This window comes from Carlito syrichta, unplaced genomic scaffold (genome assembly GCF_000164805.1).
Source record: "Carlito syrichta isolate Samal-C Ts95f unplaced genomic scaffold, Tarsius_syrichta-2.0.1 Scaffold302296, whole genome shotgun sequence".
NCBI classification, from domain to species: Eukaryota; Metazoa; Chordata; class Mammalia; order Primates; family Tarsiidae; genus Carlito; species Carlito syrichta.
The window spans coordinates 314577-340442 of record NW_007246392.1 but is presented as its reverse complement, the minus strand read 5'-3'; the positions used below and the strand labels follow the sequence as shown (position 1 = coordinate 340442).

At 37.3% G+C, this 25866-nt stretch overlaps 1 protein-coding gene across 2 annotated transcripts in view; it reads right to left on the bottom strand.

Annotated features, from left to right (window-relative positions):
* GRB14 (growth factor receptor bound protein 14) overlaps positions 1–25866 on the bottom strand; it is a 135092-nt gene that overhangs the window by 36412 nt on the left and 72814 nt on the right. For both annotated transcript variants that reach the window (XM_008056235.1, XM_021711436.1), the window contains one exon: positions 15463–15619. In XM_008056235.1, coding sequence (XP_008054426.1) covers positions 15463–15619 — 157 coding nt within the window. The remainder of the gene's footprint in view (positions 1–15462; positions 15620–25866) is intronic.

Below are 25866 nucleotides of genomic sequence, written 5' to 3'. Positions count from 1 at the left end.
GGGGGGGGGGGGTGGAGGGGGCACTAACAGCTGCTACCACCATCCCTAGCCTCTTCCCTCATCTCCCTCTCCCCCGCTGCCTGATAACATGCCGTGGCAGCCCTACTAGCTACAGCAAAGTCAAATCACAAACCACATGCCTGCCTTCCCCACCCCCACCTTTCTGCGCCACACGTGACTAAAGTTCATGTTTCTTCTATGATAAATCTCTCTCTAATTAAATCTAAACTGGGACTATCAACCCTCTTTCCAGACAATAGTGAAGGGATCACATGTTAACTAATCCCGTAAACTAATTTAAAAAAAAAAGGCCTATTGTCATTTTTAATCTGCTTTTCCAAACCAGATGATAGTGCGCTAGTAAAATCTTCCAACTTTACCATGTGCTGAAGCATTGGTGCTAGATAACACCAGCATTTGTTAGGTCAGTCTTGCTAAAGTTTTTTTTTTCAATTTGCCTGTTCATAATTGGAAATAAGTAGGAACAGATAATTTCACACCCACATGGTCTGTTCACTCTAAAGGGTTTTACATCAGACTGTAGCAGGAAAAATAGAGAGATCGTGACACCGAGACTATTATAGGAAGTGGCACTTTATTACGCTGGCCATCCCAGCGGGCCTGAGGAGCTAATGCGCCCAAATCAAGCACCCCAGAACAAGAGAAGTGGGGTCTTACACCCCTTGTTTAGGTAAGGGAGGGGGTCGTGTTGAGTGATTACATATTTCCTTTGAAATCTTACAAGGTTGTACTCAGAAAAATCAGATTTTTCAAAGAACAAATGGTTTTTCAGGAACTGCCAGTTGTAAACCATCAACTTCAGAAGAGGGGTTTTGGATAAGTCTGTGAATTAGTTACTCTTTTGCATTTCCATGAAGTGGCCAGTCTCTGGGCCATTTGGCCATTCTTAAACAAAACCTGCCTGGTGCCTAGCGGGTCTTTAAAGTTGTAGCTTGCCTTTCAAAAGGAAATACCTTTAATTGCTACCAACCCCCCTTCCTGCCACAGGGTTAGTGGGAGACATTTTGTCATCCCAGGTGATTGCCATGAGGCCAACTGCTGATCCCGAAGTAGCTACGTGTGTTTCTGTGTTTATTCACTTAGTCATACAAGAAATATATTTGAACATCTGCCGCATCCTGCCACAAGACCATTACAGAGAAATGGTCAAATTTTCACATGTATAGCTATTTAAAGAAAAACTTTTGAGGTTTTTTTTTTCAGCTAAGACATTAGAGAAACAACAGGGTACCAACATGGAGGGCAGTAGAACCTGAGGGCCAAAAGAGGCATCCCAACTGGCAGTCGCCATTAGTGACAAAACTACAACTGCCCAACATAGTCCTGGTAAGAACAAAACTGCTAAGGGAATAGTGTCTGTTGCATGGGTACAATCTGCCGGGGCACTAGGAGAATAGCTGTCCCAAAGAGGCCTAAACTTCCTGGACCTTGTCCAGTGTGCAGGAACAGAGCCATTAAAAAGCAGGTACAGGACAACACCTTAGGTTCCCTTCCACTCGGGGAGCTTTTCTGTCCTCTCAATAATAAAACCTACTTAAAAAAAAAAAAGCAGGCATGCTCTCTTCTGAAGAAATGGGAGAACACCTGGCTCAGAAATGGTGGCCACTAAGGAGGCCTGAAAAATCTGTTAAAGTGCCTGGCACTAGCTCACCATCACCCCAACAAACCTCAGGTGAATACTAGGGCACTGGAAAGCAAACTAATTTCTTAATTAACACAGGTGCCAGCCATTTGGTCCTAAGCATCCATGTTGGAATCATACAGCCTTATCTTAATCAAAAGTTACTAAAGATTAATTAAAGTTTAAATGTAAAAAGTTATTTATAAAAAGGTAAAAGAAAGAAACCAGAAAGCAAAGGAAAGGTTTAAAGAAAGTTGTTGGTATAAAAGCTATGTTTTTGGTAAGCAAGGATAAAAGGAAAGAGAATAATTTTGCATAAGAAAGGATCTTGTATGGTACATTTTGCCCTATAATAAAATGGCTGGTTATTTAAAGGAAAGAAAGTATAGAACAAAAATAGAAGGTTCAAGCATGTCGATAACTGGTATGAGTATGTCAAAAATGGTATGTGGAAGGTTTGTGGAAAGAAATGTGTGAAAGAAATTCTGTGAACAATAGAGTTTACAAAAAAATTTAGTTATTTCTATGAATTTACCATTAATATCTACACTAATGCTAGGCTAAAATGCTACTCAAAGACCAAAACACAGCCGGGCTCGGTGGCTCAGCCTGTAATCCCACGCGTTTGGGAGGCTGAGGTGAGTGGATTGCCTGAGCCGTGGGTTCGAGACCCGCCTGGGCAGGCGAGACCCCATCTCTACAATAAATCAAAAATTAGCCGGGCATGGTAGCGCACGCCTGTAGTTCCAGCTACTTGGAAGGCTGAGGCGGAAGGATCGCCTGAGCCCAGCAAGTCGAGGCTGCGGTGGCCGGGAGCGGCCACTGCACTCCAGTCTGGGCGACAGAGTGAGACTCCAACTCAAAAAAAATAAAAGACCAAAACACAAGCCTCTTAATTAACAATCTCCAAAAGAACTTTCTTCTATAAACAACGGGGGCTGGGGGAAGAGAGACAAATTCAGTTAGCACCCCCCACATTTCTTGGTTTTTCCTGTTTAAAATCTCCTCTATTAAAAAGTGAAGTTTTTTTTACTTTTCAAAATCTTTGGACTATCACTTTGGCTAAATAAATAACTTTTACAATGGCTTGTAATCCTGTGTTATGTTAAAACATTGTGCTTTTAAAACTTTTAATACTTAAACACTTCAGATTCTCAATTCAGTCTTTCTGGGGTGGTATAAGAAACAAAGCCATCAGAAGCCACACCTTCTCCACACCCTCTTCCTGAACTGCCTACAGACCAATAAATTGCTTTTGTAAACCACGTTCATTGTTAAAGCTTAAAATGGTATCTCAGTCACACCCTGTAATTTATCATCAGCCTATAGTGTTTTTCAGTGCCAAATTGCTAACAACTTTAAAATCTCTTTCCAAGCATAAGGATTATTAATTTAGTATAGGATGCATAACAAAATAACTTTTTTGTTTATATTACTAATGTTCATATACATAATGGAATATTATGCAGCCACAAATAAGGACAAAATTATGAATTTCACAGCAACTTGGATGGACTTAGAGTCTATAATACTGAATGATCCATCACAGAAACAAAGAACTGAGTATCACATGTTCTCACTCATACGTGGACCTTCAACAATTATTGTAATACTACAAGAAAAGGATCGGTAATAATGGGAAACTGTCGGGGGTAGTGGGGTGGGATCGGCAGTAGTGGGAAACTGCCAGGGAAGGAGGGAAGGGGGGTATACCTCATCAACAAGGGTGTCTGCATAATGAACATTTGTATACATAAACCTGAATTGTACCCCACATCTTTAAAATAAAAATTTTAAATAAATAAAGTATTACTAATTATTTTTGTTAAACTGTAAGGTAATATTTCCCTGTCAAGGTGGAAGGCCAATACCACCCCCCTACTCCCATCAAAAGCAGAGAAATGTCAATCTTCTATCTCCTTAGGAGAGGTTACCTGGACTCCACCCTCTTTAGCATATAAATCATTGTGAAGGTATATCAGACCTATTGTAAAAAAACAAGGGACAGTTTTCTTTTGCCCAAGTTACCTGTTTTAAATTCTTTTGTTCATTATTATTTCCTACAATTTAAACTACAACTTAACTATATGTCTCCAAACTAATGTTTTCCATTTTTTTCTTTAGACTTTCTCAAAGTAGCTGTATTTCTTTGTTAAAATCATTATTAACAAACCCCTTATAAGTGTCTATAATTCTTAACACAAAGCCCAAAGAAACTTAAAGACAAGCTGCAAGGACATACACATATTGACTCAGAAATTCACTGGTACCAAGTTAAAACTGCCTGAACTCTTGTAGTGGGTGTTGAGCCCACTGGGGTAACGATCTACATTTTACCAGACATCAAAGCCTTAATATGTTGTAACACCAGCTATGATGACCTTTATTATAGTAGTATTAATTTAAATCGTATACACTTGTGTACCATGCTTTGTATTCAGAGATTAAAAATACTTAACAACTCCATTGGCTCCTGTCCTCTCCTCCCTTCCTCTTATTCTAGACAGGTAGGGACGTCTCTACACCCCTATTCAGCAGGAAGCAGTAAGAGAAGACTGACCTTCATCCCTGTTCCCAGGTACAAATAAGAATATTTTAAAATAACAAGAGGGGGAAATGAAAGGACATAAGATGGAGTTAATATACCTAATGAGCAGCCATTTTAACACTGCTTAGCTTTGTCATGCTTTTCTAGCAGTTCACTTTAATTTAACCTCTAATCACTAGCCAAGGACAGAACTGGTTTCTCATAGGCAGGTATTTACAATTGTTTTACAACCCCCTCCCCGTTTGTTTTGTAGACAAGCTAACCTCATCAGCTTTTCATGACCTTCATGACACAGACCCCATCACCATGGCAGCAATCATGTTACTAGCCCACCCATCTGCCTGCTGTCTATTACCTAACATTAAAAGGATTCAACCTGATGTAGCCATTTGCCATTGCTTTTCTAAACTCTAGTGTGTCCATGTACTCTTTGAGCTATGGCCACTGCCATGTTTCCTAAGCTTTGGCCCCCTTCCCTGCTTTGGGGAGGTGAACCTCCTCTCTCTTCTCTCTCTCTAATTTACTTTCTAAATAAAATATATTTTCCAATCTTAAAAAAAATGTGGAACTAAAGAACTAGTGTAATATGTATAGTTGCCAAGAAGTGGAATGGAATCTAGTCAGTTTTGTGGACTACATGCAAACAATAGCCAGAATACCAGTCTAGAAAAAAAGAAATAAACGATAAAATAGTTACAGAAAATGTCACAGAATTATAAGACCAAATGTTTGAATAATGCAATTACTAGCATTAAAATGTTCTGGTAAGTCATCAAAAGCTAGAGAATATGTGAGAAAGCCAAAGACACACTTTCCATTCCTTCAAAGAAGAGAGAGTTCTAGTACTCTTCTATTGAAAATTCAGATAACATATTACAAAAGCAAATAAAAGTCAAGGGATTGAATGCGGCTACAATTTTCTACCTTATATACTATCCCAGTAATGAAGATCAAACTTTCTCATTACAGAATCTGATTTTTTAAAATTATATTATAAACATAATAATTTTACATCTATACATCACCATTCCAATTTAGATGCACTGTTGTATGCCTTCCCCAACCAATCTCATTATGTTAAAGATTAATGCTACAATAACCCAAATAACCCTGGAAGGCATCATTGATTATCAGTTAATCACATCTTACAGAAAATTAATATTTATTTTTTAATGCAGATATCTAACTAAATACAAAGTTTAATAAGCAGAAATTTCAACACGAAGATAAAACCTGCCTAGATGGATTACTTTCTGAGGAAAAGGAAAGTGCTGAAAGGGGAAGTGGGAAATTGCTGAAGACCAGCTTTCTTTTGTCTAGGCCTAGCCAAAACATCATTATTAAGTCCTAAGAAAAGGCAAAACAGCAAAACGCTATACCAGAGGGCCTTCAAGAAACTTTCTCTGGACTCTTCTTCTACCAAACAAATTTTAACCAACTAGGTAATTCCACTAAGTTATTTATAATGTAGTTATACAAATATATGAACTCAGGTACTTTTTGAGTTACCACTTGAGAAATGATTCCACACAGTTTTCACATAAATTCATCATTATAATTTTAAAGACCTTATTTTTTAAACTTTATAATAAAGTCAATTTAGAATACTCTATTAGAATATGTTATTAAAACTTCACTGATGCAAGTCTATTTACAAAGAAATTTCCTGAAGTTATTTTCAGGCATTGAAAAGTGAATTATAATTGTTAAATACCACTTATAAGTAGGTAGAAAAATAGGAGAGATCTCTTAAATTAGCAACCCCAAAGGAAGAATAAAAAAAGCCTCAAAAAGAGCTTAAAATCTTTTCTTAAAACAAAAGCTTCACATTGTTTAAGTTTTTGTTTGTTTGTTTCTAATAGATCAGCAAGGTCTTATGATAATAGAAAGAAATGTAATTCTGTTTTCTAATTTTCAAAAACGTTTTCTTAAAAAAAGAAAGGAAACAAAGAAAAGAAAAAGTTTCTTATAAAACTGTTGATTGAACTTCAAAGTCTTTTAAAAAAACCTCAATCCTCCAAGAATGGAAAGTGCTCACCCGTGACCTTCTGCCTGGATTTCTTCACTGCATCTACTCAAAGTACAGTGTGGAGCTCAAATAGAAACCTGAGTCCCCACTCTTCTCATCACTTGATAAGAGAAGAAACAAAAGTGGCTTTTACCTCTAATTCTCCCAGAAAACAATTCTTTGTATACCTATGTTACAGGAAACTCCAGAAGACAAATGTTCCTTGTACTCCTGTGTACTGGGTAGAAACAACATACATTTTGTCAGTCTAATTTTCAGATAAAAATAAACAGCCTTTCACCACGCAAAACAAACACTGGAGAAGCAAAGAATAAAACAGGGCTCAATTTATAAAAGGTTCCTTAACCTAAGAATACTACTTAATACCAGCAGAATACCCCAGAAAATTGCTATCCCCAGATTCAGCTCCCTAAGTGCCATAATAAGAAAATTGTGATACTTCAGCTTGATGGCTATAAAGACCCTGCAATTTATTCTTCAGCCATTCAAAATAGTCTTCATTTAACCATATCCAACAATCACATCTTATAGTCATAGAAAGTCTTATTTTTACACAAAATGCTTACATGTATATTACCTCAAGCTGACTGGGTAAATATCTGAAGAGCTTAGAAACTGCTTTCACAAATTCAAAGTTACTCAATGCCTGCTTTAAAAACTCAGAGTAAATTTCCATCTGAGCATGGCATGTGATTTCTTTGGAGTCTTTTTCAAGACTATTCCTTCTGTGTACTTTATAATCCATCCTTTGAATTATTTGATATAAATATCTTACAGTTTAGAACAATCTAGTTAAAAGTATGTGTATTGGTTTTTAGACCCTGGGCTACAAAGATGTGGGTATACACTAAGTCCCAGCTCTCATGGAATTACTGTCTAATTTTAATAATATGATCGCTATTAAAATAGTTGTAGAAAATATTACAGCAGCAAAGAAGATGGATACTTTGCCGACTTGGGACATTAGAAAAATGTCTGAACTAAATATTTTTAAATATCTTTAAAATTTTTAAGAATTATGTTTATTTCTATTTTTCTGATTGCTAAAACAATACACTTCCATTAAATAAAATTTTATAACTGACAATCACAATACACCTTTAAACCAGGAACTATCAATCAGGAAAGAGTCTAACCCTTCAGAATATTCCCTTCTTGTCTTTTTCTCTGGGTCTATATGATTGTATGTATGTATTTTTTAATAAAATAAGGACACGATGTATTTATACACTGCTTTTATTCAACTATCATCATAATTTTATATTTGCCCACCTCAGTCTTCAAAGGAAGAGCAAAAATATAATCAAAATCTGCATAACATGACATCCTATGGATATACTATAATTTATAACATTTTCCTATTATAGGAAAATTAGGTTTTACTTTTCTAGGTAATTGACATTGTAAATAATCCACTTTGAACAGCCTTATATCTAAATCTTGTCCACACTACTGATTTCTATAGCATGACCTGTGGAAGCATCACCTTCCAGGACACAATTCATCACTAACACTCCTAGTGCTTCCTGTACCTCTCTGTTGTTTTCAGGATTTGCAGTTTCCTAAGGGATGTATGAGAATGGGTGTTGCCAGTAAGCATCTAGATCATCTCAAGGAACGTCACTGGTGCAGCAGCAGTTGTCTGTGCTGAGGGTCTAGGCATGTGGAGGAGGCAGCTGTGTCTCCCCCGCTGCTCTCAGATGGAAAGGGTGATGACTTCACAAGGCTAAACGTGGGAAGCCTCCAGCTGTTTTTCCCTCTCCACTCTCTCCAGATAGTGGCACTAGGTTAGCTGTCAGTCAGCCTGGACAGCTGAGAGTTTTCATCTTTATTTTGTTTTCACAGGTATTTTAAAGAAAGGGTCAGGGGTTATACTTCCCTGCCATATTTAACAAAAATAACAGCCTTGGAAAATGCATAGCAGTTAGCCAGGTAAAAATGGACAGGAAAGGGCTTCCTGTGAATCTGAACAGCATACGCAAGGACACTGAACAGAAATCATAGTATATGCAGGAATCTGCAGGGATTTCTCAAATGCATAAACTAAAAGGAGGGAGGGGTGAGACACAAGGCTGCAGATATGAGTGGTGGACAGGTCACAAGATGCTATAAATCCCACAAAGGACCTTGGACCTGAATGCAAGAGAGTCAGGTCTGCATTCAGACAGATAACCTTGGTACAACCAGAGGCAAGAGGGCCAGTTTTGAGGTAATATAATATCTAAGGAGACAGGCTGTTTTGAGGTAACATAATATCTAAGGAGACAGGACCTGAACTCATGTAGCCACAGCTATGAAAATACATAGAAGGAAAAAATCAGTTGAATCAGGCAGCAGATTTAGTTATGGATACTTCTCACTCTTTGCTAGTTAAGTAATTCCCATTTCCTGTCTATGTGTTCCTCCAGAACACCATGTCTCCTCAAAGCTCAAGAGGTCAAGGCACACAGTTCTCTGTACAGAGGGATGCACAGTGCCACAGGTCCCCAAAACTTCACAATTGCTTCTACTAGGGAAGAGAATAGTCACAACTCTGATGGCTGGTAGGTTATAAATAGCACAGAAAGTCCAACTACATATCAGCTCCAGACAATAGGAAAAACACTTGTGCCTCCTTTGCAAGGGGAAAAAAAAAACAGAAGGAGCAGCTTCCAAGCAGGAGACTATGAACCGTTCTCTCACTGCCACCGTGCATTGCTTCTGTCTTAAGGCAACCACGTGAGTCCAGTTGCATACATTAAAATGAGTTCATTAAAAGCCTCCAGTCATTCATTTTGCTTATTAAAGCCACTCCACAATGATATTCACAATGGAAATCTCAGCTGTCTCTAGCAATGATACTAAAATACAATTAACTTATCTTCCTGAGAAAGCTATAGATATGTACTTATGGTATTGTGTTAAATGCCATTGCTTCAATTAGAAATCAAAACGGAAGCAAGATAAACATGGATCCCATTGACTGTCAGAGGACTTAAAGCTGAAGTTTCCTCCCACCCTCCTCTGACACTGATTATAAAAGCAGAGGACTCCATCTGGGAAACTATGGTGACATCCAGTGGCTGTGAAGCAAAGCACACCGGCTGCAAAACCTAGTTTACTACATTGTGAGAAAAAGAAACTTCAGTTAACATAGTTACATCTTATATTCAATGTCTATAAATCTGTTTGTGCAACTAGAACCATATCAAAATATCCAAAATCAGGCAATTCAGAGATTCATAACAAAATCAGAATATTTAGCTGCCTTTCAATGATATACTCTGCAAATCTTAGCAGCACATATTAAAATTATAGGGCGAGGATATGGAATATGACATTTTATTCGAAGTTCCAAACATAATATTGCCAATCAAATTATGTAAAAATTCAAGACCAGGTAATTTACAACATGATCATCTGGCTCAGCCAAAATAAATAATATTTGGCTCTGCTATAAAGTGAACCAGCTTGGCTCAGTTCAGTCTTTGTAATCTCAATACTATGTGAGTAAGGAAAGTTTATCTGAAAGTGTTCTTGGGAGTTCAAATTTTAAATCATATCATTCTTGAGAGACAGATATAGAGTAAACAGACAAACAACAGAATCCCAAGAACATTTGCATGAACTATTAGAATGAACAGAAATCAACTTGCTTCGGTAGAAAATGCACTAGAATCTGATGGAACCTAGATCTGTGCAATGTTTAACCCTATACCTCCCACTCTTTGCTAGCTAAATATTTCCCATTTCCAGCCTATGTGTACCACCAGGACACCGTGTCTCCTCAAAAGCTCAGGAAGTCAGGGCATATGATTCTCTGCATAGAAGAAAGCATAGTGTCACATGTCCCAAAGGCACTTATAAGGTATTTATTTCATCACTGAGTCTTTGGATTCATTCATGTAAAATTGATATTAAAATGCTCACTGTATGTACATTAATAGTGACTATCACGCACATGCATTCTTATTGAAAATACTAATAAGATTGATGTTTTCTTTGTCACTGAAAATGGACTTTAGGTTCCATGAACCTACTGATTTTAAATTTCAAGTATTCCCCCTTCTGACTTTAGTAATTTGTGATGCGGTTTAATGGACCAGGCGCAACAATAGTAGCATATCTATTAACAACACAGGATGTTTCCAAACTCTCCTAAGCTTATCTTGGTCATTAAGGTGAATTAAAATGCAGAAAGCCATCAACTCTCATCTGTCCAATAAGTCAAAATGCTCTTGCTTATAAGACCTCAGAATCTCACAAACACAAAATTGCAAAAACAGATTTTTACTGTATGTGAAGATGGTACAATGAGAGTAGGTACACTGAGCAGAAATGCAAGACAAACGAGGATCGTTCCAGGGAGCCACTGGTGGTTTGATGTAAAAGCAAAACAAGTTGCTTGGCCCTCAAAAGGTCAAAACTTGAATTCTGGTCTCCTTAGTAGCATACTTTAAAAACTAAGATCATATTGCTCTCTGACTCAAAGACCTCCCATTGCTTCTTCTATCCCTCAGTGTAAACACCAGGCCCACTCCCTGGCATATGAGACCTGACATGATGATCCTCTCTTGCTCCCTTACTGACTCTAGTCCAGGTGCGCTGGGCTCTGGGCTGCTTCCTAAACACAAGCCAGGCTTTTCCACTTGCTGTTCTCCTGCCCAGAACAATCTTCCATGGCCAACTGGCTGTGTGCTTCAGTCTCTACTCAAACCTCCCCCTGTCAGTGAGGCCTTCCCTGAAGCTTTTCTTTAAAGCACATCTCCAGTCCACCCCCAGCACTTCACTGTCCCACTTCCCGTCTGCCTTCCCTCCCCAGAGCTTATCATCTCCTATGAGATATCAAATATTAGTCCTTTGTTTCTTGTCTTTCTCTTCCCACTAGAATGCAAACTCACAAGAGCAATGCACATCTTCAGGATCTACAACAGGAATAGGTTTGGTACAAAACTGTCAACAAATATTTGCTAAACTGTTAGGAAAAAACAGCCAGGGAAATGAAGGGGAGTTCCTCATTTTTGTGGAATCTGTAAAGTGATAAGTAAAAGCTAAAAACAGCTGGGCTCGGTGGTTCAGCCTGTAATCCCGCGCTTTGGGAGGCTGAGGTGAGTGGATTGCCTGAGCCTGCGGGTTCGAGACCTGCCTGGGCAATTTGGCAAGACCTCATCTCTACAATAAATCAAAATATTAGCCAGGCATGGTAGTGCACGTCTGTAGTTCCAACTACTGGAAGACTGAGGCGGAAGGATCGCTGGAGCCCAGCAGGTCGAGGCTGCAGTGGCCGGGAGCGGCCACTGCACTCCAGTCTGGATGACAGAGTGAGACTCCAACTCAAAAAAAAAAAAAAAAAAAAAACCCTAAAAGCACTCAAGATGTATTTTTAAGTGCACAAAAGAAAAAAAAAAGGTAGTCGCCAAAAGTTCATACATATAGTGATTATGTTAAAATAGTGAAACTAATTCGGAATTTTTAATGCTAATAGAAATTAGCTCAGTGTTGGCCCTTGCTTTTGTTAAACTCTGGCCAGGTCATGTGTTCATTGGGTATGGCCACTATGCTTTTACCTAAGCTTGGCCACCTCCCCTACCTTGGAGGTGAATCTCCTCTCTCTCTAATTCACTTTCTAAATAAACTTTATTTTCCAATCTTAAAAACAAAAAGAAAGAAATTAGCCCAGTGTTGTGAAATTATGAATAATTTTGTTTATTTATTGACATCTTTATTTTTCAGTTATTCACGATGAGCTGAATTATTTTATGAATATTTAAAAACACATTTTAAAATAGTAGATACTATGCCCTTTCTTTTAGAATTCTACTCATTGAAAATTCATTGTTTTGGCCAAAAGAGGTCAAGGCTATCTCCTGAACAATATGCAGAGCTGACTAGCTGGTCGCCAAAGTTTTGGCAAATAGTTTGTTATTTGGTTCTTTATATCAGTTGCACTCACAAAGGACTTACAAGTAAAAGTGTGGTTCATTCTATTTAAAAGAACATGTGCAGCTGCATATCATAGTTAAGGAGAAAAAAACTCATTCATTGTAATATGCAAATAGAAAAAATATTACTTAATATCACCATTAGATTGAATAGATATTGCATGAGTATTCATAAGCTATGCAAAAAGCAAAGCAAACAAAAACACAAACTATTTCAAAGGCATATCTGTTTATATTTGATGTTAAGGAAGCCCACAGCATCTCAGTAGTGATTATTCTCCTTTTATAATGTTACATACAGAACTGGCATCTGTTAAATCTAATACATTTTTGTATTTGTGTAGAATTAATATTTTCATTTGTTCTGTTTAAATACATAATCTGAGTGAAAAAACATTTAAAAAATACAAGAAAGCTCTGTAATTAAAATTCTTTCTCATAGGCTTTTGTCTAATGCATGGTTGATGAAGTCATGCGAATATCTTCACATTTTTAATTTAATTTCAGCAGTTTCTAGAAAATACAGCAATGAAGAAATACATTTATATTTGAAGCCTACAAATTTAAATTTACTATGTAGATCAAATTTATTCTTTACTATAAATAACATGCAGTTCTCAGTAAAAACTGCAACTTGATTTGCAAAGTAGATTTTTATTAGTAAACTTCAAAGCTACTTGTTAGAGATAAACTATAGCAACTATAACCAGAAAAAGTTTTCAAATTCCCCCCAAAAGAAAAATTTTATAGTAAAATACTATAATGAACCGGGCTCAGTGGCTCAGCCTATAATCCCACGCCTTTGGGAGGCTGAGGTGCGTGGACTGCCTGAGCCCGCAGGTTCGAGACCTGCCTGGGCAGCGAGACCTCATCTCTACAATAAATTAAAAAAAAAAAAAAATCAGCTGGGTGTGGTAGCACATGCCTGTAATTCCGGCTATTCGGAAAGCTGAGGCGGAAGGATTGCCGGAGCCCAGCACGTCAAGGCTGCGGTGGCCGGGAGCGGCCACTGCACTCCAGTCTGGGCGACTGAGTGAGACTCCAACAACAACAACAAAAAAAAATACTATAATGATATATTATGCTAATTAAGAGCAGAATCCTCAGCAGTACCTGTAAATGAAATAATTTGAAATGCAGTAGATATCTACTGAGAATTAACACCATACTTCTGGGAGATTAATGATCATGAATAGGAGTTAAGTTAGTCACAAATGGCAATGAAGAAAATATTTGTTGAGCTTTTCTCCACCCTAGAAGATGAGACAGCAAGTCATATTGGCCAGTATTACATACCTTCAAAATCAGGATTTCTTGGCAGGTTCATAACTATCTTTGCTGAGCTGTCAAGATCAGCTAGTACTGCTGTAACTCACCAACTATCAACTGGGCAGACTTTGGAAGAACCCTAGCTTCTTTTCCACAGGCTTCACTCTACCTCCTTCCTGAGGTTCTGACGTGTCCTAGGACTATAGTTGTCAAATTGGAAATACAAACACATTCTAAATCGTTCAGGGAATGCAGGTAGTGTTAAGAAAAACCATTTTCCAAAATCTTTAAAAAATGAATCTTTCTAAGAACACATCTTTTCTTCCAACATCATTGTTAAATTCCATCTAGTAAGAGAAATGCAGACTTCTCATCTGAACTGAACCTTACTTGGGCACATTTTTCTGGAGTATAAACCGTCAAATGCACCAAACAAATGGATGATTTTATACATGGGCAGCTATGTTAGTAACCTAAAGACTCTAATGATTATGTACAAAATTATCTCACAATTCTTGAAACAAATGAAAGAATTAATAAAGCTGTCACTGATAAATCATTGTTAATGATTTTGATGATTTATTATCAGAATTTTTTAACATATAAAAAAGGCTTATGGCAGGTTAAATAATAACTTTCAAATGATAACCACACCTTAATTCCTAAAACTTGTGAATGTGATCTTATATGACCAAAAACAAACAAACAAAAAAGGACTGCAGATATGATTAAATTGAGAAACTTGAAATGAGGAGATTATCCTGGATTACCTGGGTAGGCACTAAATGTTACTATTATTATAAGAAAGAGTGAGACTTGACACAGATAGAAGGGAAGAAACCAATGTGACCACAGAGGCAGAGATTAGGTGATGCAGTAACAGCCAAGGAATGCTGGCAGTCAACAGAGCTAGAAGAGGCAAGGAACAAATTCTCCCTTAGAACTTCCAGAGAAAGCACGTCATTGCCAGCACCTTGATTTCAACCCACAGATGCTGATTTCAGACTTCTGGCCTCCAGGAAAGGTGAAATGAAAGTGGACAACCAGCTACCCCAAAAGTTTGGGTTCCCAGGCAGGAGATCTATCCTTCCTTAATTTACAGGAAGCGTTGCAAGTGCTTAAAGAGAAAAATATCCCTGAGGACAGTCATTGACAAAGAGGAGAGGTGTGACTACCATTCCTAGTCCTAGAAGCTCTTGCTCTGTAACTTGACCCAAGGAGATGCCAAATCAGAGTGGCTGTTCATCAGTACCACACTGTAGGAGGTTTCTCTTACAGGTCCCTGAGCACTAATTTAAATTACTAGCCAGCTTCCCCACACTGCTAGGATAGTCCCTTTAGGACCTCTCCCATTAGGGAAGGACAGCACTCTGGTCTATACTAGAGCCAATGTGAATCTGAGATTAAGGAGTCACCTAAAGTCAAAAAGGAAACAGTGACCTAGTGGTTAAGAATCTCTAAGCAAATATATCCAGTAAAAAAATAAAATAAGCCAGACCAAAAAAAAAAAGACTAGAATAAATAACTAATCCTTCAATGCAAAGACAAAGACATAAGTTTACAAGAAACAGTAGCAAACAGGGAACCATGATCTCCTTAGTCAGACAAAGCAAGAAACCAGAAACTGACCCTGACAAGGTGGCAATATGTGAGTACTCTGGCCAAGAATTCAAAATAGTAGTTTTTTAAAAACTCAGGGATCGTCAAGATAACACAGAAAAGCAACTCAGAAACTTATCAGAGAAATTTAACAAAGAGATTGAAATAATTTTTAAAAATCAAACAGAAATCTTGGAACTGAAAAATGCATTTGCTGAACTATAAAATTTATAAAAGGCTCTCAACAGTAGAATAAACCAAGCAGAGGGAAAAAATCAGTTGAGCTCAAGATAGATGATTTGAAAATACACAGAAAAGAAAAAAAAGAATTGAAGCTCACCAAAAGATACAGAAAAAAAACCTCAAAAAACAAAATCTAAAAATTACTGGTGTTCAAGAAGGAATTGAACAAGAAACAGAAAAACAATGTAAGACAATGATTCTGTATTCTTACCTAGACCTATGTGAGGCAGGTTTTCAAAAAGGGTCCAGTTGTGGTCATCAATGTAATGATTCTTCAGGATCAACAGCTGACAAACATCACGGGCGGTTATGTCACTGGGTACGTCTAAAGCCCTGCTAGTTTCATCTTCACTGTATACTTTAATCACCTGCATAGGTAGAAACAAGAAAAAGACCTAAAATATTTTTGTGTGTTTCTTTTAGTTAATGTTTTTCAATAGATTATGTCGTATAAATTTAAAGTATACACTATGATATATATATCTCAAAATGGTTACTATAGTGAAGCAAATTATCATATCCATTCTCACATAGTTATCCATTTTCTGTTTGTGTGGCAAGAGCAGCTACAATCTACTCAGCAAAAATTCCAAATATAATAAGTCTTCACATTGTACATTAGATCTCTAGGCTTGTTCATCCTACATATGTGCTACTTTGTATTCTTCTATCTACATCTCTCCATTTCTCTCCACACCACCACTGCCCCCTGGTAAACATTGTTTTATTCTCTGTATATTCAAATATAGTTTTTAAGATTCCACATATGAGAATGCAATATTTTTCTTTCTGTGTCTTATTTCACATAACAATGTTCTCCTGGTTCATCCATGTGTGGCAAATGGCAGAATGTCCCTTTTGTAAGACTGAAGAATATTCCATAGTATATATGTAATCAAAGTTTATTTTTCTGTTCATCTATCAACAGTATAGGACACTTAGGTTATTTCCATATCTAGGCTATTGTGAATAATGCTGCAATGAACATGGGAATGCAAACATCTCTATGAGATACTAATCTTAATTCATTTAGGTATATACCCAAAAGAGTAATTGCTGGGTCATATGATAGTTCTATTTTTAATTTGTTTAGGAACCTCCATACTGTTTTCCAGAATGCCTATACCAATCAACATACCCACTAACAGTATACAAGGGTCCCTTTTTCTCTACACCTTCACCAAGATCTCTTGTCTTTTTGTCTTATCTCTTGCTTTTTTTGATAATAGCCACCCTAATGGGTATAAGTAGATATTTCATAGTGGTCTTGATTTGCATTTTTCTGATGATGAGTAATGCTGAACACCTTTTCACACAGCTGTTAGCCATTTTTATGTCTGCTTTGAAAAAAAACATCTATTCAGGTCCTCTGGTCATTTTTTAAATAATTTGTTTTTCTAATATTGAGTTTCATGAGTTCTTTATAAATTTTATATATTAACCTTTATAGTCACATATATTTTACAAACTTTTAAATCAATCCATAGGCAACTTTTTCATTAAAATATTCTATTAAGTCAGCAAACTTATTGGTATAATTGTTTATAAATTCCTTTTACAGTATCTTGTACATTTAATTTTCTTATACACTGAATGAATGTTACCACCCCAAGGCTTGTTTATGTCTTTATTTTTAAAAATTAAAAAATTTAAAAAGAACTTGATAAAAAAAAAAAGACTTGTTTATGTGTCAAAGTCAATTTGTCCAACAACTTCTCCTCTCTTCTATTTGATGTCTACTGTCATTTTCCTACCACTCTGGTCTATGAAAAAGCTATGCTTCTCTTACCAATATTTAGTATTTTACATTCCATATTTAAATCCTGGACATAATTGAAGTAACATGAGTAATTTATTCCCAGATATACTCAAATAATAAAAGTTGAGAACAGAATTAGATTTTATGAAAAGATTTCTTATTTGAAGTATGGAAATTTGGGCAAAACTGGCCAGATGTTAACTAAATCCTTTTTCTTTTCTCCCTTGCAATTAGCTGTGGCTATGGGACTGAGTTTTAATCAATGGAATGTAAGCACATAAAAATCTCCCATATATAAGGGAAGAAAATGGAATTTATTTATAAAAAATTGTGGATTTATTCTTACATGTTTAAACTTCAGTCACCTTTAAAGTACTCGCCGTTTGATGCAATATACCTATCGAGATGCTTTTTCCACTACTCAACACAGTTTTTGAACAGTTCTGTCAATTTTTATGTCTTTTAGTGCTTCTGCCATTTTTTGTTTTATCTCTTCTACATTGAAAACATTTCCCTTTGAGGACTTTTTTTGTCTGGAGAAACAAAAAAAAAGTCACTTGGAGCGAGACTGGGTGAATACGGAGGAGGGGGCACGGCAGTCATGCCATTTTTGGCCCAAAACTGCTGAACACTCAGCGCGGTGTGGGCAGGTGTATTTTCATGGTGAAAGAACCAGTCACCTGCTTGCCACAACCTAAGACATTTCTTCCACAAATTGTGATGCAACCTTCTCAAAACGTCCAGATAAAAACTTTGGTTAACTGTCTGATCTGGTGAAACAAATTCTGAGTGTACCACAGAGGACCGACCCTGCAAAAGAATTCCAGTTGTTCTTGGGTCCCTTTTCATATTGTTCTCTATTCTCTTTTGCCACCTTCTCACTGAATGGAATGGCTGATTATGAGGGCCCAGAGGAAAGGAAAGCCACAGGACAGAATGAGCTCTTGTCCCTAAGTGACTGCATGGAATATGCCTAATATGAGACTCTGACATGAGCAAGAAATAAACTCCTATTGTTAGCTCCCTGTGAACTAGGATTTATCTATTAGAGCAGCTGTTAGTCTAAATTATACAAAATTAGAGTTGCATGTAAAATACTCTCTTCAACACTTCCCAAGCAGTGCTCTGTGCTAGAATTTTCACTATTAATAATGTTGTTGGGTTTTATGTTAATTAAATTAATTAAAGGAAGATAAATATCTATGACAATAGTTACAGTAAGGTCAACAAACACACCCACAAAAGTAGGAAATACCAAAAAAATTCAATATAAAAATGTATCTATTACAAACACATAGTTTGATTTTTAGTAGTTCAAACAAATGCAAATTAAAATGTATCAATTCTATCCTATCTTATCTATCCTATCTTTTAAAGTTAAATTTAATAACCATACAACAAAACCGTTATTGTTTTACAAATATAGGGGTAATACGAAGTGATAAAACTATTTTTTACATCTATTGGAAAATATTTATCACAAGCATTAAATGGTCCATTCTTTCAACTCTGTAATTTTTTCCTTATTTTACATTTTATTTAAGAGTTGTGGAGTACAAGTGAGGATCTGCTACATAAGTAGGCTGCATGCAGATAAAGTTTGGGCTTCCAACTGGCCCTTACTGCCCCTAGTAGTGGACCAGGTACCCATTTGTTGTCACACTTTCCCCTCCCACTTTCCCACTTTTGTGGGTGTATTTGTTGACCTTCCCCCCCTAGTAGTGCCCAATAAATGCCAATCTCTCCCTTGTGCTAATGTGACTAGTGTTCAGGCCCTGCTTATGAGTGAGAACATGTCATATTCAGTTCCTTTTTTCTGTGATAGTTCACTTAGTATGATGGTCTCCAATTGCAATGAAGTTGCTACAAAGACCATGATTTTGTTCTTCTTTATGGCTGCATAATATTCCATCAAGTATATGTACCACATTTTCTTTATCTAGTCTACTTCTGATGGGCAACAGGGTTGGTTTCACGTTTTTGTTATTATGAATAATGCAGCAGTAAACATGCATGTGCAAATGTCTTTTTGGTAGAGCAATTTATGTTCCTCTGGGAGTTCAATTTTTAGTTGAGAAATCACTACACTGCTTTTCATAAAAGTTGAACTAGCTTACAATCCCACCAATGGTTTTGAAGAGTTCCCTTTTCTCTGCACTTATTGTTTTTTTGACTTATTAATGATAGCTATCCTTATAGCAACTAGGTGGTATCTCATTATAGTTTTGACTTGCATTTAACTGATGATCAGTGAGGCTGAGCAATTTTTCATCTGTCTGTTGGCTGCTTGTATGTCATCCTTTGAGAAGTGTCTGTTCACGTCCTTTGCCCACTTTTTAATGGGGTTGTTTGTATTTGTCATTTCAGTTCATTTAAGTTCCTTGTAGATCTTGGATCTTGGATGTTAAGGCTTTGTCAGATGTATAACTTGTCAGATGTATAACTTTGTCAGATGTATAATATTTTTTCCCTTTCTTGTGAGTTGTCTGTTTACTCTCTTGATGGTTTCTTTTGCTGGGCAAAAACTCTTCAGTTTGATGAGGTCCCATCTGCCTATCTTAGCTATTGTAGCATTTGCTTTGGAGGACTTGGTCATGAATTCATTGCCTAATCTAATGTCCAGAAGGGTGTTTCCTAAGTTTTCTTCCAGGATTCCTATAGTTTGAGGTTGTACATTTATGTACGTGATTGATTATGAGTTAATTTTTGTATATAGTGATAGGTAGGGGTCCAGTTTCATTTTTCTGCATGTGTTTAGACAGTTTTCCCAGCACCATTTGCTAAATATGGGCCCCTTACCCTAATGAATATCATTGGTGGTTTTGTTGAAGATGAGTTGGTTGAAAAACCATGTTATTACTTCCGGAATCTCTGTCCTGTTCCATTGGCCTATGTGCCTATTGGTGTACCAATGCCATGCTATCTTGGTCACTGTAGCCTTGTAACAAATACCTCCCTCTTTATTCCTTTTGCTGATGATTGTTTTGGCTATTTGTGCTCTTTTTTGTGTCCACATGAATTTCTGTGTTGTTGTTTCCAGGTGTGTGAAAAATGTTAGTAATTTTATGAGTACTGCATCAAATCCGGAGATTGCCTTGGGTCGGATGGACATCTTGACAATATTGATTCTTCCAATTAATGAGCATGGGATGTTTTTCCATTTGTTTGTATCACCCTTGATTTCTTTGAGCAGCATTTTGTAGTTCTCATTGTAAAGGTCTTTCACTTCTCTGATGACACGAATGCCAAGGTATTTCGTGTGTGTGTGTGTGTGTGTGTGTGTGTGTGTGTGTGTGTGTGTGTGTGTGGGCTGTTGTAAATGGGATTTTGATTTTAATTTGATTCTCCACCTTCTTGTTGTTGGTGCATAAAAATGCAAGTGTCTTTTGCACATTAATTTTGTATACTAGGCCTTTACCAAAGTTGTTTATCAGTGCAAGGAGATTTTTGAGAAACTTCCTAGGGTTTTCTAGATGTAGCATTATATCACCTGCAAAGAGAGATAGCTTAACTTCCTCTTTTCCTATTTGGATATCTCTGGTTTCCTTCTTTTGCCTGATTGCTCTGGCTAGCACTTCCAGAACTTTGTTGAATAGAAGGGGTACGAGTGGGTATCCTTGTCTTGTTCCAGTTCTTAAGGGGATCCTTCCAACTCTGCCCATTGAGCAAAATGTTGGCTGTGGGTTTATCATACATGACTCATTGTTTTGAGGAATGTTCCTTCTATGCCTAGTTGTTTGAGGGTTTTTACCAAGAAGGGATGCTGAATTTTGTCGAATGCTTTTTCTGTGTCTAATGAGATAATCATGTGGTTCTTGGTTTTACATCTGTTAATACAATGAATTACATTTATGGTCTTGTAAATGTTAAGCTATTACTGCATCCCAAGAATGAAACCCACCTGGTCGATCTTTGAGATGCGTTGCTAGAATCTTGTTGAGAATTTTTGTGTCTGTGTTTATCAGAGAAATTGGCCTATAATTATGTTTCCTTGTTGTGACCCAGTAATTTTTTCTTAAGCAAACTATCTCAGTAAATTGGTCCTAACTATGGAAAATAGCTTTAGGCATTGACATTCCCACCAAAGCATTATTTATAATTCTATCAACTTAAATATTCAACTGTAAAAGAATGGTAGCCTGAGCTGGTGGGTTCGAGACCTGCCTGGGCAACGTGGCGAGACCTCATCTCTACAATAAATCAAAAAAAATTAGCTGGGCATTGTAGCACACACCTGTAGTTCCAGCTACTTGGAAGGCTGAGGCGGAAGGACCGCTGGAGCCCAGCAGGTGGTGGCTGCGGTGGCCAGGAGCAGCCACTGCACTCCAGTCTGGGTGACAGAGTGAGACTCCAACTCAAAAAAAAAAAAAAAGAATGGTAAACCACAGTACTTTCACAGAATGGAATAGTATATGGGCCTTAAACTGTTATTCAAGGAAATGATATAAGAATGTTTACAAATTCTTAAATGATACAATGCAAACTTATTTGTTGGCTTTGGCTGCCAGGCACCTACCCCTCTTCTGATAGTATTCTGACTTCCTTTTAGAGTACCACTCACTTCCTCAGCAGCAGTTTCGGTGCTCTGGCAGCTTCCCCTTCAACTCAGTGGTGGTATGCTGGAGCTTGCAAGAGCTAACTGCTAAACATTTAGGAGCTGTTCAAGTCAGGCACCTTAAAATTAGCCATAATGGGTTATTCATACCATAAAAACTGGTAAGTGCTATAAATAAAGTTTTCTTCAAAAAAATTATTTTTAGAGCCAGTTTCTCAGTGTATCATTGCATCAGTTCCAGGGTAAAAGGTTATCCAGTCAGTACCTAGAATCCCCGAGAAAACAATGATTATTTTACAGATAGGCATGTGATGTAATCAGAGCCAGTCAGAGCCAATCTAGATACCTATTCATATAACCATAGAGTGGGATTTTTTCCTTTTTTTTTTTTTTTTTTTGAGTTGGACTCTCACTTGGTCGCCCAGACTGAAGTGCAGTGGCCGGGAGCGGCCTCGACTGCTGGGCTCCGGTGATCCTTCCACCTCAGCCTTCCGAGTAGCCGGACTTATAGGCATGCGCTACCACGCCCGGCTGATTTTTTGATTTATTGTAGAGATGAGGTCTCGCTGCCCAGGCAGGTCTCGAAACCGCGGACTCAGGCAATCCACTCACCTCAGCCTCCCAAAGGCGTGGGATTACAGGCTGAGCCACTGAGCCCGGCTGGGTTTTTTCTTTCCTACTGGACCTAAACCTGAGAAGATGTAGATGGGAGCTGCCATAGTTTACAAAGCGAGTGAATGTGGGAAGAAGAGGCAAGAACAACTCCCAGACCAACCAAAGCTCACATTCCACTCCATCCCTGCATCCAGTGCCTTAGTTGCACTGCCATCACCACCATGTCCAAGAGAAATGTTGATCAAGATGCTGAAGGAGATAAAGCCAAGGTGGAGGACGAATCCCAGAGAAGATCCACAAGGTTGCCTGCTAAACCTGTTCCTCCAGAGTCACAGCCCAAGCCTAAGAAGGCCCAGCTGAGAAGGGAGAGAAGGTACCCAAAGGGAAAAAGGGAAAAGTCAATACTGGCAAGAAGGGAAATAACCCTGCAGTAAATGGAGATGCCAAAACAGAACAGGTACAGAAAGCTGGAGGTACTGGAGATGCCAAGTGAAGTGTGTGCATTTTTTATAACTGTGTACTTCTAGTGACTATACAGTTTAAAATACTATATTTTATCAAGTTTTATAAAAATGCAAACTTTTGTTTTACTTTTTTTTAAGCTACATTATTAGCACACAGAACACTTCATTGTTGTTTTTTGGGAGAAAGGGCATATGTCACTAACAGAGTGTCTCTAAAGCTGGATTGATGTGGGGAAACACCTTTCCCTTCTAGTTTTCAGAGACTTCCTCTTGGCTTCTAGGTGAAGGAATACCCTGATGTTGACACACATAGCCATCCTGGTACAAACACCTTGTGGTGTGGAAACACAAATTCATTTTTTATGAACTCTTCTCCCTTTCTGCCTTCAGATAGACTTAACTCTCTTAAACCTGGACACCTATTGGGATCTGACCCCCAATAATTGCTTACCAGTATGTCAGTGATGGCACTGACATTGCACCCCTCAAAAGAGCAGCAGTTTCATTTCTAGATTATGGATCATCAGATAAATTCTGTCATTTTCATTTCACTTCCTGAAGGTCAGGGTCGACTTGTGAAAAGTTGTTAAGCAATATGATAAATGTGAGATGTCAGCCCTCACTCTAAACTTTCCCTGTTCAGAGCATCAAATGAAGACTTCATTGGGTTTTATAGTGGCTTTCTGATTTTGTTAGTGCATTAAAGAGGGGAATTTGAAAGTTGCTGTATAGTTCAGTGATTGTTTGCCCATGTCCTGCCTGAAATATCATGATTGTTTATGAAAAGTATCTTTAATAAAGCTGGATACAGTTTTGAAAAAAACAAAGAGAGTGACAGTGGCAAATGGGGCCCACATGGAATAAGCCATGTTGCAACAGACTGAATATGTGTGCCCTCCAAAATTCATATATTGAAACTCTAATCTCAAAGTGGTGATATTTGGAGGTGAGGCCTTTGGGAGGAAACTAGGCCATGGGGTGGAGTCTTCATGAATGGAATTAGTGTTCTATAGAACCTGGATCAGTCGGTGATCCTAGCCAACTAAGACACACATTTGCAAACCATCTTTTCTTAGTTGCATATAAGGTTCCCTCTGTCTGGAACATACTTCAATGCTCTACCCACCAGCAACATGCTTTGTTGGAAAATTCCTACTTACATTTAGTACCAGTTCCAATGGCACCCACTGCAGAAAGTCTTTCTCACTAAGGCTTTGTATTGTGCCTTCTCTATGTGCTCTGATTTTATAATTTTCTGTTTGCATATCTTTCTCCCCAACTATGATAGCAAGCTCTATTAAGAAAAATATCTGTTTATTCACCATTTATCATTGTATCACAGGGACCTACCCCAGGGCGATATATGACTTAAAGATTTTTAGAAAGTTGGAACTTTGGAGCACCTGCAAAGCCTATCATAGTATTTTGTACCTAGTAGATACTCAATATATATTTGTAAAATCTAATATAAAATGCCTTCTACCTTGAAATATTTAATTACTTAAAATTTTTATCTCAGGAAATTAGGCTTCTCAATGAGCAACAAACATACAATTTTTAATCACAAAAATTTCCAGGTAAGAACTGACTCACTATGGCAGTTTTGAGTTTTGAAGTCATGTAGGCCACCATCAAATAATATGAAAAAGGTCATGAAAACACAGTGTCAAAATCATGCTACTCCGAATTTTCACTTCAATTCTTTTTAATTTGGTTAACACATGCAGTTCACTATGATATCAACACCTACTTGGAGTCTCATTGTTTCTCATGTTTGTATCTAGGTAGGTTATTATGCTTAAAGATATGTCTTTAGTATCTGCTTCCATGCTAGACAATTGGTAAAATTCTGAGGAATGCTGCTTTAGTTACAACCAACTGGACCAAGCACTGGTGGATGCTCCTGCAAAAAGCAATGTGAAGATGACCACTCCTGAGAAGATAAGAGAACCCATTCCTGGGACTGCTCCTTCATGTGGAACAAGGACGTCTGTTTCAATCCCCTGGGGAACATTCCATGCCAGAAAATGAGGGGACTGAAGAATGACCTGGTGGCTGTTGAAAAGGTTCTCTGCACCTCCTGACTACCTTCAGTAAACTCTCATCACCCAGGGTAGAAGAAGCATGCCTCTTATTTTTCAAGCACTGTCTCCTATTTCAGAGAACCTAAGAAAATGAAAAACTGGAAACATTCTGAAGCCTAAGCCAAATTCAAAAAGAGGGCAAGAACACAGCAAGAATTAAACTGGGGGAAATGAAAAAGATAACTAAACAATCAGGAAATGTCATTATTTTGTTCAGACTCTGTCACTGCAAATTTAGACACCAGTTGCCAAGAATTGAGGCACAAAAATGTAGAGGAATTAAGGCTTAAATGTCTGGAATAGGTGCATGAATTCATTTTTAAAATACCTACTGACAGAAAAACTTAATACTTTTGGTTGAAAGCCATTTCAAGTTCTTTTAAAAATCCTATTTAATGCTGACACTTGTCCAACATATACATTTATCTGCAAGTAATGAAATGATATTTAGGTGGATAGTCCACAGCAGTAAATTCCTGTCATCTCTTAGATCTATTCATCATTATGAGACTCTCTTATACTGTCAATGGGGTGCCATTGTTAAAAAATCTCATTATTTCTATTTATTTATCCTTTAAATATGTGATAAAAGAAAGGGCAATCAAAGCCTTCACTCTCTAATAGAGTTGAATATTCTTCTTTCCAAAAGTATTACTACACTAAATCTTCCCATCTAAGACAAAAGTCAACTTACCACAAACACTATATGACTAGTATGGGTTAAAAGTAAATTAAAGACATTTTTGATCATGTAAAAACCAAACACTAGAGTTGTTTTTAAGAATCATTGGGGCAAAATATTGGTATCCTGTTTTCTCTGCACACTGAGAGGCAAAAAAAAAACCTTGAAGGTCATATAATCATGCTATCTAATAAAGGGATATTAAACATATCTAGTTCAGTGGCCCAAATTCCCAGCTTGCTTTATGATATAAGACAAAAAAAAAAAACTCAGCTATATAGAATATTATTCATATCAACTTACCTACAAAATCATTTTAAATTATGTGTCAACAGGAAGAAATATCTAAAGAAGAATAGGAACAAACCTTGTTTCATCAGTAGATTGAAAGTTGACTAGCAAGAGAAATATGGCACTGATAAGGTCTATCTATAACATCATGCCAGAATAAACAGA